The 16,327-nt window shown below is 39.6% G+C and overlaps 1 protein-coding gene across 3 annotated transcripts in view; it reads right to left on the bottom strand.

Annotated features, from left to right (window-relative positions):
• fhod3b (formin homology 2 domain containing 3b) overlaps nt 1-16,327 on the bottom strand; it is an 85,870-nt gene that overhangs the window by 16,751 nt on the left and 52,792 nt on the right. The window contains exons 6-12 of one of the 3 annotated variants that reach the window (XM_086078341.1): nt 8,570-8,664; nt 8,006-8,117; nt 7,232-7,326; nt 6,728-6,871; nt 6,393-6,643; nt 2,119-2,256; nt 734-766 (exon numbers count right to left, since the gene is read on the bottom strand). In XM_086078341.1, coding sequence (XP_085934467.1) covers nt 734-766; nt 2,119-2,256; nt 6,393-6,643; nt 6,728-6,871; nt 7,232-7,326; nt 8,006-8,117; nt 8,570-8,664 — 868 coding nt within the window. The remainder of the gene's footprint in view (nt 1-733; nt 767-2,118; nt 2,257-6,392; nt 6,644-6,727; nt 6,872-7,231; nt 7,327-8,005; nt 8,118-8,569; nt 8,665-16,327) is intronic. The other 2 variants (XM_086078339.1, XM_086078340.1) reach the window with 2 other exon arrangements.

Genomic DNA, 16,327 nt, shown 5'->3' with positions numbered 1-16,327 from the left:
TTTTTAACAATCTTTTATTTTTATTTTTTTAATTCATTCACTGCCATTGACGGCTATAAACGTCAAAAATTCATTTGAACTATTTCTATTAGTTTAACATTTTTTCCCCACCTTTGTTAAGAAGGTTATGAAAACCTATAATTTTTTTATTGTACATTTAGAACAGATGTAAAATTTGTGATTAATCGTGAGTTAACAAGTGAAGTCTGCGATTAATTACAATTAAAAATTGTAATCGCCTTAAATTTTTATTAATCTTTAAAAAAAATGAATTTATGGCAGTAATTGAGTTTAAAAACAACAACAATAACAAAAAATGTGAGTTTGTAAACACTGACCTGCAAATATGAGAGGTTGAATGCATTGCTAAAATATTTATTATGGCTACTATAAAAACGTTATCCTCTAAACTGTTTATCGGCGACTCTTAAATGATACAAGCTGGCCAGTAGACTTTATATTAAAACTTACTGCACAGTCCAAACAATATGACAAGTTCAAGGCAGCAGCAACTATTAATACAACACAACCTTAGATAGGAGTAAGGAGGAGCATTTACAAGATTGGTAGAGCAGCAAAAAAGTGTAATAGGCAAATGAACAGTTTGGCAAACAAGTAGAAACAACAGCAAGGCCAATAATAAAAATAGAAACCAGGAATCAAGTTCCTGTTTGATGTAGTAAAAGGTTCACTTTCTATAACAAAGCATCATTCAAGTATGACTGCTTTTTACCTTTCAGCCCAGCAGGTCTTTGTAAGAGTCAGACTGAAGATGGGAGCAAGTGTGAAACGAGAAGAGCCAAAAAGTTGAAATGAGACAGTAGTTAGTGTCACACTTAAAAGAAGTACGGTGGATGGAGACAGACAGCAGGGATACAAGATAAAGCTAACAAAAATGTAATACGCTACAAAGGAGTGATATTAAAGTTAAAAAAAAATAAAAAAAAATAAAGCTATCAGATGCCGAGAATATAAATGCATATTTAAGCTTTTGGGAAATTATCTTTAAAATGATGCATTCTATGTGTGTACTACATCCTCGTAGTATTTTTTCCTGAATCATGTAGTCAAAACTTTATTCTTGTAATTCCCCTTTGTATGCAGTGAACTTTAGACTCAAGACTATTATAAAACTCTGCAAACCAGTGATGAGAGAGAGAGGGTGACTCACGCTAAAATCCCTTCTTAAAATATAGTTGTTGACTTGTCTTGTGTTAACAGAGGCTTGGATCAAAAATGAAAGGACAGATGAGTGATAAAAATCTCAAAATAACTGTTTCCAGCAATTGAGAAAAGAAGGTAAGTACAACGTTTTCTTCATTTCCCTTTAACCACACATCGTTAAGGATGTCAGACAAATTGTAGTGGGAAAGGAGGTGTTTTGGTAACAGTGGTGGAAAAAAAACACAACGAACACATGAAAGAGGCAGGAAGGAACAAAAAAGGAGCAACTTTACCATCAATTCAATCTACAATTAAAAATCTAAGGTGCATAGACATCAGGGTTTGGAATTTAGACTATTTTTGTTGTTGTTGATTAGCAATAGGCACAAGACACAATGTAATGGTCCTTAAACTAATGTACTTTCTGTCTTTTGGGGATTCAAAGCACAAAAACACAACAGTCAACTGAACTGAGCACCATTTCATTGAGCCAAACCAGAAGAATGAAATACTCTTTTCACAATTTTCCATTTGACTGATTATGGCGGCGCTACGCTAATCCTGGCTAAGCGCAGTAAATCTCTAACCAAAACAATTTGAAACCATAGGACTGCCCAAAATAAAAATAAAATAAAATAAAGAGCATCAAAAAAGAAACACCAAGAATTACAATGAGAGGTTTATCACAGTGGGTGATTCACACAAGCCTGCTTTAAATATTGTGGTAGCAATGATGAGGTCACACACCTTAAAAAAAACCCTGCAGAGTCACACAACTGTATCTACTTTATTGTCAGTCCATTGAGAACTTTATTATGCTTTATTGAGAGGTTGATGGCTGTGAAAGTGGTCCTTAGTATTATACAAACCAGTTAGCGACTTGTGCTAACTGTCTACCAAAAGGTGACTGTGAATGTGTTGTGTCCAATCGAGGACGGAGTTAGCCTACAATACCTGTGATGGTCCTGCCTAGAGGACTCAGTGACTGGATGAATTTCATCATCTGCCTCCTCCTCATCATCATCATCATCATCCTCATCCTCCTCTCCTTCATCCTCCTCCAAATCCTCCTCTCCTTCCTCCTCCTCATCTCTGTGGTAGGGGGATGGTTTGAGGGTTGAAAGGAGGGAAGGGAGGACGTAGGAACGACAAGTATGACACAGGCAAAGTGAAAAGACGGAAGCAAACATGACTTTCCACACAAACATGGCGACAAATCTCAGTGTTTCCCACGTAACATTTTCCTCAGTGCGTTGTTTCAACATTCACTTTTTCCACTTCTGGAAGCCATTAAATCCAAAATGAGTGTATGTAAACACATAAAAGTACAGTTTATCATGTGACATTGCGTGTGACTGAGCACAGGCTCAAAACAAACTAGAAATCTTCGTGCTTCGATTTAGTTTATTCCTATCGTAATTTTGTGGGAAACACTGAACACACACACGCAGCAAGCAAGTAGTTACAAGTGGAGAAGACAGAGAAACAGGTGCAAGAAAGTTTGTTAGGTTATTATTTGTGTTCTGTGACCTAACACCCACCCAGTACATTACACATCATTTTTTAGACAGTTGCATTGAATGCTGAGCACAAATTGTGGATCTGGATGAGAACAATCCAGAGAACTTCGTATTTGATTTAATTTGTTAGTTAGTTAGCATTCTACTTTCTGGTTAAGAGAGGATGTGAAATAGACGGGCCAGTATGATTCTAGCAATTGAAAGGTTCCAGTGGCTCCATACCGACTCGCATGGTTAAAAATAATAGTTCTTCATCACTGAAATGGACTGAAATGTAACTGGTTGTTCCTTCATGCACCACCCACTGCTATATCGTATTACCGTATTTTTCGGACACATCAGTCACACTTTTTTCATAGTTTGACTGGTCTTGCAACTTATACTCAGGTGCAACTTGTAAATATTATAATTAGAGCTCGGCCTCGCTTCCATAACCAATCCCTAATCGGATTAAATCATTGTCACATGCATTCCATTGTAGAAGGTGGCGGTAATGCACCCAAAGTATTTGCCAACCGATAAAAGTATGAAAGTAAGAAAATGAAAAATAATAATGATAAGAAGCCATGGCAACTAATATGTGACGTAGCCTATATTGTGTACTTTCTGCTGCTTCTCAATGTAACAAACGAAGAGGCCATCACCCCAGCTATCTTGCTAGTTTCGCATGCGGCATCCGTCTCAACGAGGATTTACTATTTACCGCGCCAAAAGGCGCAATAACCTACCAGGATTCCACCTTTGGTCAGAGAAATATTTGAACCTGCATACACATATGGCTATTATAATTTGGATGCTTTTTTTGTTTTTTTTAAATGCTGTCCTCCCAATGTGAACGGTGACTAAAATTGAATTAGCGCTCTCATAAATTCAGGTTGAAATAGAAAAGACCTGTCACCAGAGGTTGCAGATGAATAAAGAAAGAGAATGGGATGTAGTAGGCCAAATGTGTCCTCCAGGTGGCAGTACTGTTTAATGACTTTTATGGATCCCGGTAACCTTCTACCTTGATCTTTGAGGCGGTAATAAACGCAAGCAAATGGGAATACAACATCCCTGGTGAAGGTAAAAATAGAAAGACACAGGGGGTATATTTACATGTATGTCAAATATTATAACAAACACAATCTGTTAGTGATTGCGAGCGAGGAGAAGGTGATTCATTTCCATGATAGGAGCGTGAAAGGCTGTAGGAGATACGCTCAGTGTTATTTCCTGTTCTCCCTTCTCACACGTGAGTCTTGTTGCCCGTTTGCTATTTAGATCCATCGCTCGCACGGCTCTTCTGGCTTTCATTAACAAAATGGAAAAACGTTGATCTTCAAAGGCCGCTAGAATTTCCTGTAGTGGTCAGGTATCACATGACCGGCCAGACCTGGGAGCTACCAGAAGGTTTAATTGGTATGCTATTTCAAAACCTGGCTGGGATGTGATGCATTAAGGGTGGCAGTAATCAGGTGATAGTTAAAAAAAAAGGGGGCAAGATCTAAAATACTAATGCAAAGATTGAAATTTGAACCGATTTTTGTCTGCTGACTGAACAGGGATAGAATAACCTTTTCATCCTGTTGGTTTTATAAAGATGAGAAACAATACAATAAACCTAGAGTGCATGTTTGCTTTTGTTTCACCACTTCCCGCAATAATGCCATGAGACATTTAGAGTGCATATACAGACAAATTTTATGTACTGGAGAAAACCTAGCTAGAGAAAGACATACAATAGATGTTATCAAAAATTAGTAATAATTAACTCATTCACTGCCATTGACGGCTATAGACGTCAATTTTTTTTACTATTTCTATTAGTTTCACATTTTTTCTCCACTTTTGGTAACAAGAGTATGAAAACCTAGGGGGAAAAAAATTACATTTAGACCAGATATAACATTTGTGATTAATCAACTATTGAAGTCATGGGATTAGTTACAATTAAAAATTGTAATCGCCTGACGACCTAATTTTTAATAATCTTTTCTTTTCTTTATTTAAATAATCTTTTTTCAAAAATAAATAAAAAGAAAAGAAAAAGGAAAATATTATTAAAAATTAGGGCGTCAGGCGATTGTAATTAATCGCATGACTTCAATAGTTAACTCGTGATTAATCACAAATATTATATGGTCTAAATGTGCAATATTTTTTTCCCTAGGTTTTCATACTCTTAACCTGTTAACAAAAGTGGAAGAAACTGTCAAACTAAAATAAATAGTTCAAATGAATTTTTGACGTCTATAGCCGTCAATGGCAGTGAATGAGTTAATAACATACTTCAGACAGTCATGCCTAATCTATTTGGACCAGGTCCATCTTAATTAGAAATGGTATATTTAATGAAGAGAAGTGTCTCAGTCCATCTAGTTTCCATCCCATTCACGGTCAGGGAGCGCTAATCCAATAGGAAAGTTAAAGTGATGAAAATTACTTGTCTCCTGATGCTAGGAAAGACGGTTACGGAAAGTGACAATAACTCAAAGGGAACACGACGACAGAGCACTTACAATAGTCCGGTCGGCTCCATGATAGATGGCTCCAGATAATTCGATGCACATTCCCTTGGGCCACAATTATATAGTTTTAAAGTTGGTTATATTATAATGGTGAAACAAAGATATAGATGCAACTGTCACTTAATGTGAGGACCCTGCTTCGTCACATGTCAAAGTCCCATGTCCATCAATACAGTATAAGACTGCTGTACAATGTCAGCGTCCCACTTCACTTCCTGACATGCAAGAGTAACGATGCACAAATCCACAAAGTTCTTCATTAAAATAATGTAGAACTTTTTTTCCCCTTCTCTAGCATGTTTTAAACATTTGCAAAAATGCTTGAAAATACTTCGGTAAGATGCTCAGTATACACCAGAGATGGACATTTCGTCAATGTTATCCATCAATCCGTCAATGACGGACGCCTGTTTTGTTGACGAACGACAATTAACGAATGAGGGATGCTCAAAATTCATTGACGTGCCCACCTTTGCTAAACATGACACACTTTTACTTCAAATGTTACAACTTGCACAGGAACTACAGATGAAAACTGCCAACGATTATAATGTCATATTTGCATCGGCATATGTAATCGGACCCAGAAATCCTGATCCTGTAATGCCTCATATTCATTGAAAATAAAAATGAGAAAAAGACAAGTATTGCTTCACTCCTGAAATGAAGCTTTCCATGTTATTATAATTTATTGCGATGCAGCTTCATAAAGTTCAGAACTACGATATCTGAATCACACTGCAAAAACTGAAATCTTAAGAAAGATATAATTTCTTCAATTTAACCTATATTTGCTTATTTTGCTTTGAAAAGTTATTTTTACAGACAAGATCATTGTGCTTATTTTAAGATAGTTATTACTTAACTATCTTATTTGATCAAGCAGTTTTGGCATTGAGTGTTAACAGCCAGTTTTAAGTACTGTGAGGCTTAAAACAAGCATTTGCCACATTTTAACATGACAACTAACCAACATCAGAGGCCCTAGTATTATTTTCTTAGGTAAATTTAAGTAAAATGTTATGTTGGCAGATAATTTGCTTATTTGAAGTAGTAATTTTCTTATTTTACTATATTTTTTTCTTAAATTTTCTACTGTCCTTTTTGCAGTGCATTTATTTGCAATGCCTAATACAATAGTTGAAGTCAAAATCGAAGCCTTTGGTTTTCTTCCTGCATCTCCCTCTGTGCTCCTCACCTTTCACTGATGTCTTCAACATGCTGATCACCAAAGGGCAGATAGCTGCTTCTATGAGCGTGAGGGCTACACGGCGACGCCGGCGCCGGCGCCGAGACGTGCCCTCTGTTGTTTTGGAGAGAATGTCTGCGGCTGCGCCGTCTCTCCAGACCGCGCCGCTCGTTGGTGCCACCCATGCTCGCTCGCCGGCGCTCCTTCCTGTCGTTCGGTGGCAACTGCCTATCGTCACCGTCCTCGCGCCGGAGAGTCGTCTGGGACAAATCAAGACACAAGTCAACTAACGGTCACAATGACCCATCACAATAGTTTGCTAAATGAGGAGCTAGCTTCCTGACCTCATAGATGTTTAACTGCTCTACAAGGTCAAGGTCAGAGCCTTTCCTGCTTAGGTGCCTCTGTGCCAACGCCTCGATGCCATGCTCCTCCAGACAGTCCACCATGTCGTAGTAAGAGTCTTGATCAGGCAGACCGGCCAGAGTCTGAAACAACCACACACTTAAGAGCTGCATCAGAAATTGCAAAAGTGGATGAAAGGAGCACAAACTGGGATATGTGGGGAAACGTGAAAAGCCAAGTTAAGCAATGTGAAGAAAATGACAAGACTGAGTTGGAAATCTTATTAGCACATCTGACCAATAAATCTACAAGTGAGTCGTAGGTTAAAGAAAATATAGTTGGTCCGCAAACATTGGAAATAACTGTTCAAAATACATTGATGAGAATTCAGATTCATGGAAAACAGAGGGGCCTAGTCCAAACCCTGAATGATGAACTGAAGGCGTCTCTCAAGACGTTTGACAATTTAGTGCACATAAACAGTTTACTTGAGTCCTACCGACCTTGTTGATGAGTGTCATTGCATACACCAGCAATTCAGTATCTACTCCGTCCTTCTCATTCAGGATCTCCATGATATTCCCCCATACTTTTGTGCCTGAAATAGTAAAATAGAGACAGCAGATGCTAATCATTGGAGAATCAGACATCCATTTGTACTTCCAGCTTTGACGTCATTGTATTTACATCTCGAGGTGTCTGTTGCTCAGCACACCAGTAGTTTATTTCTTTTTCAGGACATTCCAAATTTCTGTATTGGCCATTCCCAATGTTTTTGCAATATCCCTGATGAATTCCCTCTTCTCTCAGCTTCAAGATGGTTTCATTTTCTCCCATAGATAACAGCTCTTCATTGTTGCGCAACAGCAAATACAGTTTTCACGTGTAAAACTCAAAGCTAAAATCTAGCACTAATAAAAAGTGGTTGGCTTCAAACAAAAAGTGCTCTGTCCTGCCTTGTTTAACACACCTAGATGCAAAGACCCTGAAATACAAGCTTTAATTCTGAACTTTTGCCTCATATTTTGCTCTGAAACCCAAACACAAACAAAATAATTGACGTTGCCATTTCAATACTTTTGGAGGGGACTGCATACTTTCAACGTGGATTTAAATGAGATTACGTCTTAACTCTACCAATGCACTGATCTAATTATGGGATGCATACCTCTGCAATTAGTGACTTCACTGTACAAAAATGATTGAAATAAGACTGTACTAATTTGTACTGATCCACTCTGTTTTTAATATTCTGGTTTTCCTGGGTGTCACTTTACCTCTTTTGGTATCCATAGTGTTCACAGCCTGAATGAACAGGGTAGCGTTTGACTCTGCGTACTCCACGAACACCAGCAGGAGCTTCAGCGCCGTTTTCACCACTAGACGGAACTGCACAGCGGGAGTGAGACACAATTGATAATAAAAACATTCCACAAATCAAGTCATGTCATCATCGTGTCCTGTCTTGGGTGATTTGTTAACAGCCTGGCAGGAAATTGTGTTTGTGTATGATGGTCTAAAGAAACCCCAAGTAAAAATTGCATAGGATGTTAATTGAATAGATATGTAACATGGGAATGAGGTTACTGATAAATCGGGGGCTTCTATAAATATAAATAGAAGTACGGTAATTTAAAATATGTTCCAACAGGGGAGTTCGACTCATAGTTGCTGTATGTGGAACAATCTAGCCACTAGGGGGCTGAATTGACTACACTAACATGAAGGAAGGAGTGTGACATTTTAGAATGTACTATTTATGATCAGGCAGTGGACATATGGCACTAGTAGACTCATGATAGAACTCAAACCATACTTTTTATTTTATTTTATTTTTTTACCTTAGTTCCAACAAGGGTGTAGAGCCATTGGACTATTTCCTTATGTGCTATGAGGCCATTCATGCCATCCACAAACAACATGATCTGTCCAAGAGCTGGAAAGGGGAAAAAAACGAGATGGGGAGAAAGTTTAGTTAATCATCAATCCAGTCAAGTCTTGTTATTGTCTTCTCTGTAAGAACGGAGTGTCCTTCTCAAAACAAGAGAAATAATAATTTTGAAATAACGAATATCAAGACAAAAACAGCATTATTGACAGATGTGTATTGTTGCGAAAGGTGTTAATTATATCGCTGTGCCCCACAAAGAAACTTGAGCTACTGTCCAGGAGAAACTTGAAAAAACAACTCAGCGCACTCATCCCTCAAGTCAGCCGACATGACTGTAAGGAAAATATTTGAGCAGACCGCCTCGATGGACGCTGACATGACTTCCATGTGTAAGCGGATACATAAATAAAAGGAAAATAAGAGCCAAGGGATCTCAGTGGGGAAGAGCTCGGGTCAGACAAGTGTGGGGCTTCTGTTAAAGAGGGAATTGGGGGAAGGGGATGAAGTACAGCTGAACTGACAAACGTTGCTTCTTCCCCCAAAACAGTAGGTGCTTAGTAGAGCCTCAGTGGTCACTGCCACACACACAAGGGGTTAATGCGTTCACACTAACAGGATGAGCCCAGCTTGACCCCACTACCTCCATTAATCAGTTAATGGGAAGGGGGAGGGAGGATCGGACAACAAAGGTATCGAAACATTAAACATGGCAACATTGAAAGAATTTGTTAAAAATGTCAAACTCAGTTATTCCAGGTCCAACGAGACACCTTTCAAAATCAATTAGGTACTTGAGTTATATAATGGTGCATCTGAAGTCAAATAGATTCTGTTCCAGGAAGCTGTTCACCCATAGATTTGTGTTGATTTCAAATATATCTGATAATGTAAATAGATTACTTTGTTAAAGGGTTAACATTTTCACCTGAAAAAAACAAAACAATACGATAGTGAACGCTTTACCATGACTTTAAGGTATGGGTTGTCAGAAGTAAAAGATGTAGTAAACCAATACCATTTTTTTTGTTCACTTGGGCTTGCCATCACTAAAACCCCTTTAAAGGGCAAAAATAAAATATTAGTGTGTGAAATTTGTCATCTTGTCCTATCTTCATTTCAGATTCTGGATTTTTTGTTCAACTTTTGGTCCATTTTACTTGAAATTAAGTTTCAAGTTCCGCATCTGCAAAAACAATTGCAGTCCCAAGTGTCTACTACGGTCCATCAAATGTCATCTAAATCATTGGGATTCAAAAGGATTCTTGCTCTGACACCAAAAGAAAAAAAAAAGAAGTGCCTTGGCCTTTGAGCTCAGCTGTCCTCTGCCACAAATTCATGTCATTGCTAAAATTACCCAACAACTATAACACGAAGCAATTCATTGATTATCATGCTTCTACTTTTACTCTTTCTACTACTAACTTCTACTTTTACCCTTTTATCAAAATGACACTGTCTATTAGATTTAGGACAAAAATCTGAGATCATCTGAATTCTTGTCTAAATAAACCTTGGCTTTGAAAACCATGGGTCAGACAAAGAACCTGTTTAGACAAGACAAGACTAACATTAGTATTTAAGAGATTTACTCCTAAATCATAATAGACAAGCAGGAACTTAGCATAAATATAACATTTCTTGTGGGCACGATGACCCAATAAAGCAGGTTTTATCTGACCAACAGCTCGGCCCAAGACTTACAATGGCTTACTGAGAGCTCCTCAGTAGTTAGCAACTAATCTTCACTTGGGCATGTTAAACAGCTTCTCATGTCATGATGAGATGTGAGGCTGCACCTTCAGTCACATAACTTCTCATCTTCGGAGGGGCGGTGAGTTATCAGTGTGCCATAGATAAGCCAGAATTCTCAGGTGCAGCTGCCAAGCGCTCCTGGCCGTTGCGTGTGTGAATGCTACAGTTCATCTTTTATCAATCCGAGTTAATTACTCACAACATGTCAAGCCCGAGCATTCCTGACAGTCCTCTCGCGCGGCCAGCCCTGAGCGGCGGCGTGGACAATGTGGAGAGTCGGGGCAGACCACATCAGAGTGTGTTTAGAAAAACATGATTAACCTCCTCAGTCAGCGTGGACTCAAGTGTCACCCTCTCCCCTAACGCTCCCGCTTTGCTTGGGAGCACTGCTGATGGATGGGTGACAGCAGTAAAGGCATGATGAACAGCTGCTTGACTGACTCCAGAATGCAGCATCCAAACAGCTAAGAACTCAAAACTAACGCACTTTCCAGACTTTTCCATGATGAGCTACATTCTTCTTTTCTAGCTGGCCTACGATGTGACCACTGGGCCAATGTTTGTGTCTCGACTACACCTGAGTGCTGAATATATCCTGCGTGGTTCGCAAAGGTTTTCAGCAAATACTAGGTTGAGGAGAAGATGCATGACCTTAATGAGGTTCTTCAATGTGTCATCATACAACATGAATGCTCAGTTGCTACCAGATGACGCATTAGTCGACCACTAAATGAGCCGATACTTAGATTATCATAACACACGCGAGGATTTTGTGTAGCCCTTGGATTAGATCGAGAAATTAAATGTGTAAATGTTTATACACGGTACCAAAAACAGCACAATGGTGATCTTTCCCTCAAAGTCGTTAAAAATGCTTAGTAATGGAATTAGTTCATGCCAGCGGAGGTTTAAGAACATTTAAATGTAAATACATGAAACCGCATACGATACTGTAACTTGTTTGAAAAAACTAAAATTACCATTCATTATGGAAAATGCAACCCTGGGAAACATCTAATTATTCACATAGCGGCCACCTCAGTGAGAAGCAAGCTTATTTCCCCCTATTTATGATTAAATGATTCATGAAACTGCTACTGGAAGGGAAAAAAAATACCTGTCTGTCCAAAACGTGAAGCAGACTTCCTAATTCTTTAGGTGTTTTTATGGGGAAAAATGCTGGCACACCAAACTTGAATAAGCTACATACAAGTAGGAAAAACTCAAGTAGTCCCTCTTAGCTTGCTTTTACCACACACAGTAGCAACTAAACTAGTCGAAGAGACATGCTAACACTAAATATGGGCTCCTGTTTTTACTTGTCAGCATATTTATTCATCCAGGCAAGGCATTTAGAACAGATTTTTATGTGCAATGCTAACCTGGAAGTAGACAGTAAACAAAGCAAAATAAACACACATGTACTGTATGGACGGCACAATGTGATATGCTACATGACAGGTGCAGCGTACAACTTATTAAATTATATTAGGATGAAGTTATCATTCATTGGGGCTGAACATTTAACACAAAATCGACCAAACAGTGCAGAATTTGGGAATAAAGAGGTTAATAAATCTGCTTGAATGTAGAGTGCAAGTGGTGGTTTGCCTGGTGAGCAAAGAGCAAAGGTAAGGTGGGGTGATGTTCCGACTCTCACCCAAAGTCAGCACGGATAGCACCCAGCTCTCACCCATGACCATAATGAGGGCCATCCCTCTATAAAAAAGGATGGATGGAATCACATTTTTGTCATTTCTTGCCGTAGTCAAAAATTACAATAACACGGCAACATCCAGCAGTGGTTTACATAACTGTGGCTCACCAGGTACTAGAAATAATACCTCATATTTCCAGCTTCTGCTAAACATACATGTGGTAGAAATTCCTGTCTTAGCTAGCAAATAGGCACGGCGACAGATCAGAGGAAATATTGATAGATTTTCTTGGTTAGATCAAACATTGCAGTGGTCACTTTTTGCCCAGCAGAGTTCTGAGGGCTCACTCTTAACTTCCTTGGTGGCCAAATACACAGCTTTAGAAAAAATGAAGACAATCATACATTATCAGTTGATGCCACGAATGCCATGCCTTCCCCCCAAAAAACTTCATTAAGATTCAAATGAACTGAAGTGTTTGTCATTATTTTATATATTTCATGTAAAAATAATGAATCTAATGGATCTTCTTGTAATAACATGGATGAGAGCAAATAGCCAATCCTGATCCCCACCTCAAAAACCTGCTGTTTAACAGACAACATCAATATATTCTTCGGATAATTAATAAGAAGAGCATGTGAGTGCTGAAGCCGTGCAGGACAGCGTCCACTTCAGGCACCGATCTGGGGCCAAAAATGTGGGCCTCCATTTGGGTTAATCATGAGCAGCTCTAAAATACCTCACACAAAGTACAACAATAACATAGCTCTGCCCCCTTTTGCTTGGATGTCACGTAATGAGATGCTGGCAGACGGTGAGCTGCCTTCAAAGCTTCAATGATTGGAATTTAAATGTATCCACGATGGGAAAGGCTAGCCTGGGAAGAAAACACATGGCCGTAAGGACAACAAGCAAAGACCTTCTGTATGAAAGACCTGAAGCCAGCGTCTTGAGCTCCAGCGGTGGTTCTGAAAGTGTTTCTTAAAGACCTCTCTCTCGTAAACCGCAGCAATTATGCTGCAAATCCACAGGAATGTGCAGGAAGGGCTGCTCCCTGACCGCTGCCAAGGTGAGAAAATCTCTGAGGTTTGGGTGGCAGCGCCAACATGAGTCAGCTGGCTCCAGCCGAGCGACCTTATCTGGAAAGATGCGTAAAGTCAACACAAAAGCCTCCTTTCCAAACTCATTCATCACTTGGCCCCTTTGGTTTTTAATTTTGAAATGTATACAAAACTGGGTCAGTTGGACTGTCCGTCATCGAGGAGAATTTATTTTATCAGCACTTTGGGAGAGGAGCCAAATCTTCATCGCATTCAGGCTGTTATCTTGCTATGCTGTGCATTAGCAAGCAGCTGCACTCACAGGTCAGACGTGCAGACCTCCGTGCATGCACGTGAACTGGACACGCTTCACTCAAAGCTCTTTGGAGTATAGAAACTGCTTAATGTAGATTCTTCATCTCTAAATTTGCTGACATCAACTTTAACATCTCATGCAATAACATTAACATCCATTTAAAGACATAACAAAAAAAGAATAGGAAGTTGACTGGGAACAACAGATGAGAATCGCAAAGTTAATAGAAGCCATCAAACCAAAACAAGCTCAAACACCCTAAAAGCCTCTGCAACATGTTAGTGGATTCATCAGATAATATCAATACCTTTTATTTCAAAACATAAATACATACACAAAAGGAACCTCCAAAGTCGAGTCTAAAGTAAGACATGTTCATGGTTAACCTACTCATGAGTTCAGACATTAGAGCAAGACAACTTGACCCTGCCAAAACATTTCCAGTCCCCAAGCTGACTGCCAGACATACACTGAGGCCACAAAAGCGGCAATACTATAAAAGGAGGATGCCATTTTGAAGTGAAGCACACGTCTGCAGGAATTTGACAACTCACTGTGGGCCGTAGCCCAAATAAACTCCCTAATGACATACAAACAAATCTAACAGCAACGGAGTGGGTCAGCTCTGGAGGCTGTGAACAACTAAAAATCCTGAGTAGTCGAGAAAGTATGTTGCACTCTCTATACATCCAAAACTTGCTCTATATTTAAAGTGATACCTCAGATGCTATGCATGAAAACCTGTTGAAAGCTCGACTGGTGTCTACGCCTATCATACCTTGCACAGGGAGAGACTTTGGAGACAAAATACAAAAAGGGAGAGACTTTGGAGACAAAATACAATATGACATTCTCGAAATGTAAGTTTACAGAAAAAAAGAACAAAAGAAATAGACAGTATAGAGGCATAATTGGCACTGGTAACCATGTGCTTTTTCTTAAAGAAAAAAAAATTGCGGGGAACCAATGCCATAAGTGGGTTACATTTATTTTCTTTTTTTTTCCAAAAGATGGGCCAAGACAACAAATCCTGGAACTGGAAGTGGACAGGAAAGAACTTGAAGCAAGGTGAGTTTCATTTGTTGTTACCTTGAGTGTCTGAGTATTCCTGCAGAAAAATGACTGTCGATACCTCAGTGCAGGGAGACAAGGCTTCTCAGTATGTGTGTAGTCCACAAGTTAAATGAAGAGCTACCTGTGGTTTTCTTAGATCTTGCCAATGCTTTTGGATCAGTGTCTTATGAGAGTCTGTAAACTGCTTTTTCGTCACAAGGCTGGTCAAAGCCCTGGTTCTGCCAAACTACACAGGCCGGGAGATCATAATGACCACACCATTTTGCCACTGGCTTTTACCATCACATTGAAGCTCAAAAGGCATGCATCTTGTTGTATGGTGATAACGATAAAAACAACTAAGCCTCAAACGTCTGCTGGATAAACAACAGGGACACATCAATTCAGTTTGAATGTAGATTAGACCCAGCAAATCTGGCAGTATCTCCACTACCAGTAATACCACAAATCCTGGAGTAGTCCATCAAAAGCCCTAGTTATTAGTACAGCGCAGACCTGACTCAAATTGAACAACTGAGGCAGGATACTATCAACGGTCATTAGAAGATCCACCACATCACTGCTCAACCAGAAAAACTGAAGCTTTGGCGCTTCCAGTTTGGACTTCCTTTGTTGAGGGTGTCTTCTGAGGACGGCTAAAACATTCAATGAGATAGGGGTGCTCAATTGAGGATGTGCTGTAGACTACTGGATGCACCAAGCGATCATCACCCAACCCAGTCTAGTTTTGAATCTAGTAGACACAGCAACATAGAGTAACAACATGCAAATTCTTCTTTCCTAAAAGCTTGCAGGTATGAAGGGAGAAGAAAGTAGTATGAAGGTCATGCAGGTGGGATTAAATTGTCTACCCCATTTGAGAAGGACATGAAGGGGCTCTGCTAGGTTTCAACTCAGGTGGGGTGGGGGTTACTTGTATGAGCTAACCAAAAGCAATGTCACCAGGTCAGGGTTCCTTTGAAAGGTTGCCGAGTCAAAAGCTTTTGATTCTTGAACACGCCAATTGAGTTGCCAGAGCATGGCGCATGAAGTCATTTGGAGGAAAACCATACTGGAGGCTAAATGTCACCCGTGGAGGTGAGCAATTGCAGCATGAAAACATGTGTGGCACTCATTTGCTCAAATGTGTAGTCGTTTCTCAAGTAGCAAGTCAATCACAATACACAACAATGGAATAGGTACCGGTATGGGAATCAACCAACACCCAGGAAACACACACATTACAAGTAAAGAAATTATGTGTATGCATGTTTAAGAGCAGTATGGGAACACTCTTGCAATCTGCACCTCTCTTACAAAGCTTGTTCACTGTACATGTGTCAGTCATATCTGTTTTTGCTCCCACACATTTCCTCTATTATACCCTCGAGATTGCATCTCTGTCTTTTCATCTGCTCCCGTTCATCATTCCGAGAAATGGAAATCACTGCTCCCGTAATAAGCAGCATGCATGTTTATGCAGACGACGGGCTACAGGAAAGGTCCGGCCTCTCTGGAAGAGCCAAGCCTTTAGAACATGGCCAGACGACACAATACAGTGTATCATATCCAACGACAGCTTCCAGCAGCACGTTATGACAGTCACGCCTGGGCTTTCACTTATTTCTCACCAAATGGTCAAAGCAGCAAGGACAGGATTCTGTTGCACGGGGCAAGGCACTTGACTGACAACATTGTTCCTCTGTCAAAAATGAGAAAGTGTATGAAAGTGTGAAAACTATAAATTCGATTCACAATGAAAAATAAAAATGCTCACCAATAGTAAATGATGTCACAAAAGATATATTTCAAATCCAAACAACCAACTACAAGCTTTCCCCTTGGACGTAATCCCCCTGGAGTCTAAAGCACTTTCCCAGCCGTCT

This window comes from Leptonotus elevatus, chromosome 6 (assembly GCF_054856555.1).
Source record: "Leptonotus elevatus isolate MCC_2025b chromosome 6, RoL_Lele_1.0, whole genome shotgun sequence".
NCBI classification, from domain to species: Eukaryota; Metazoa; Chordata; class Actinopteri; order Syngnathiformes; family Syngnathidae; genus Leptonotus; species Leptonotus elevatus.
The sequence above is the reverse complement of the archived record's forward strand: the minus strand, read 5'-3'. Positions and strand labels throughout refer to the sequence as shown.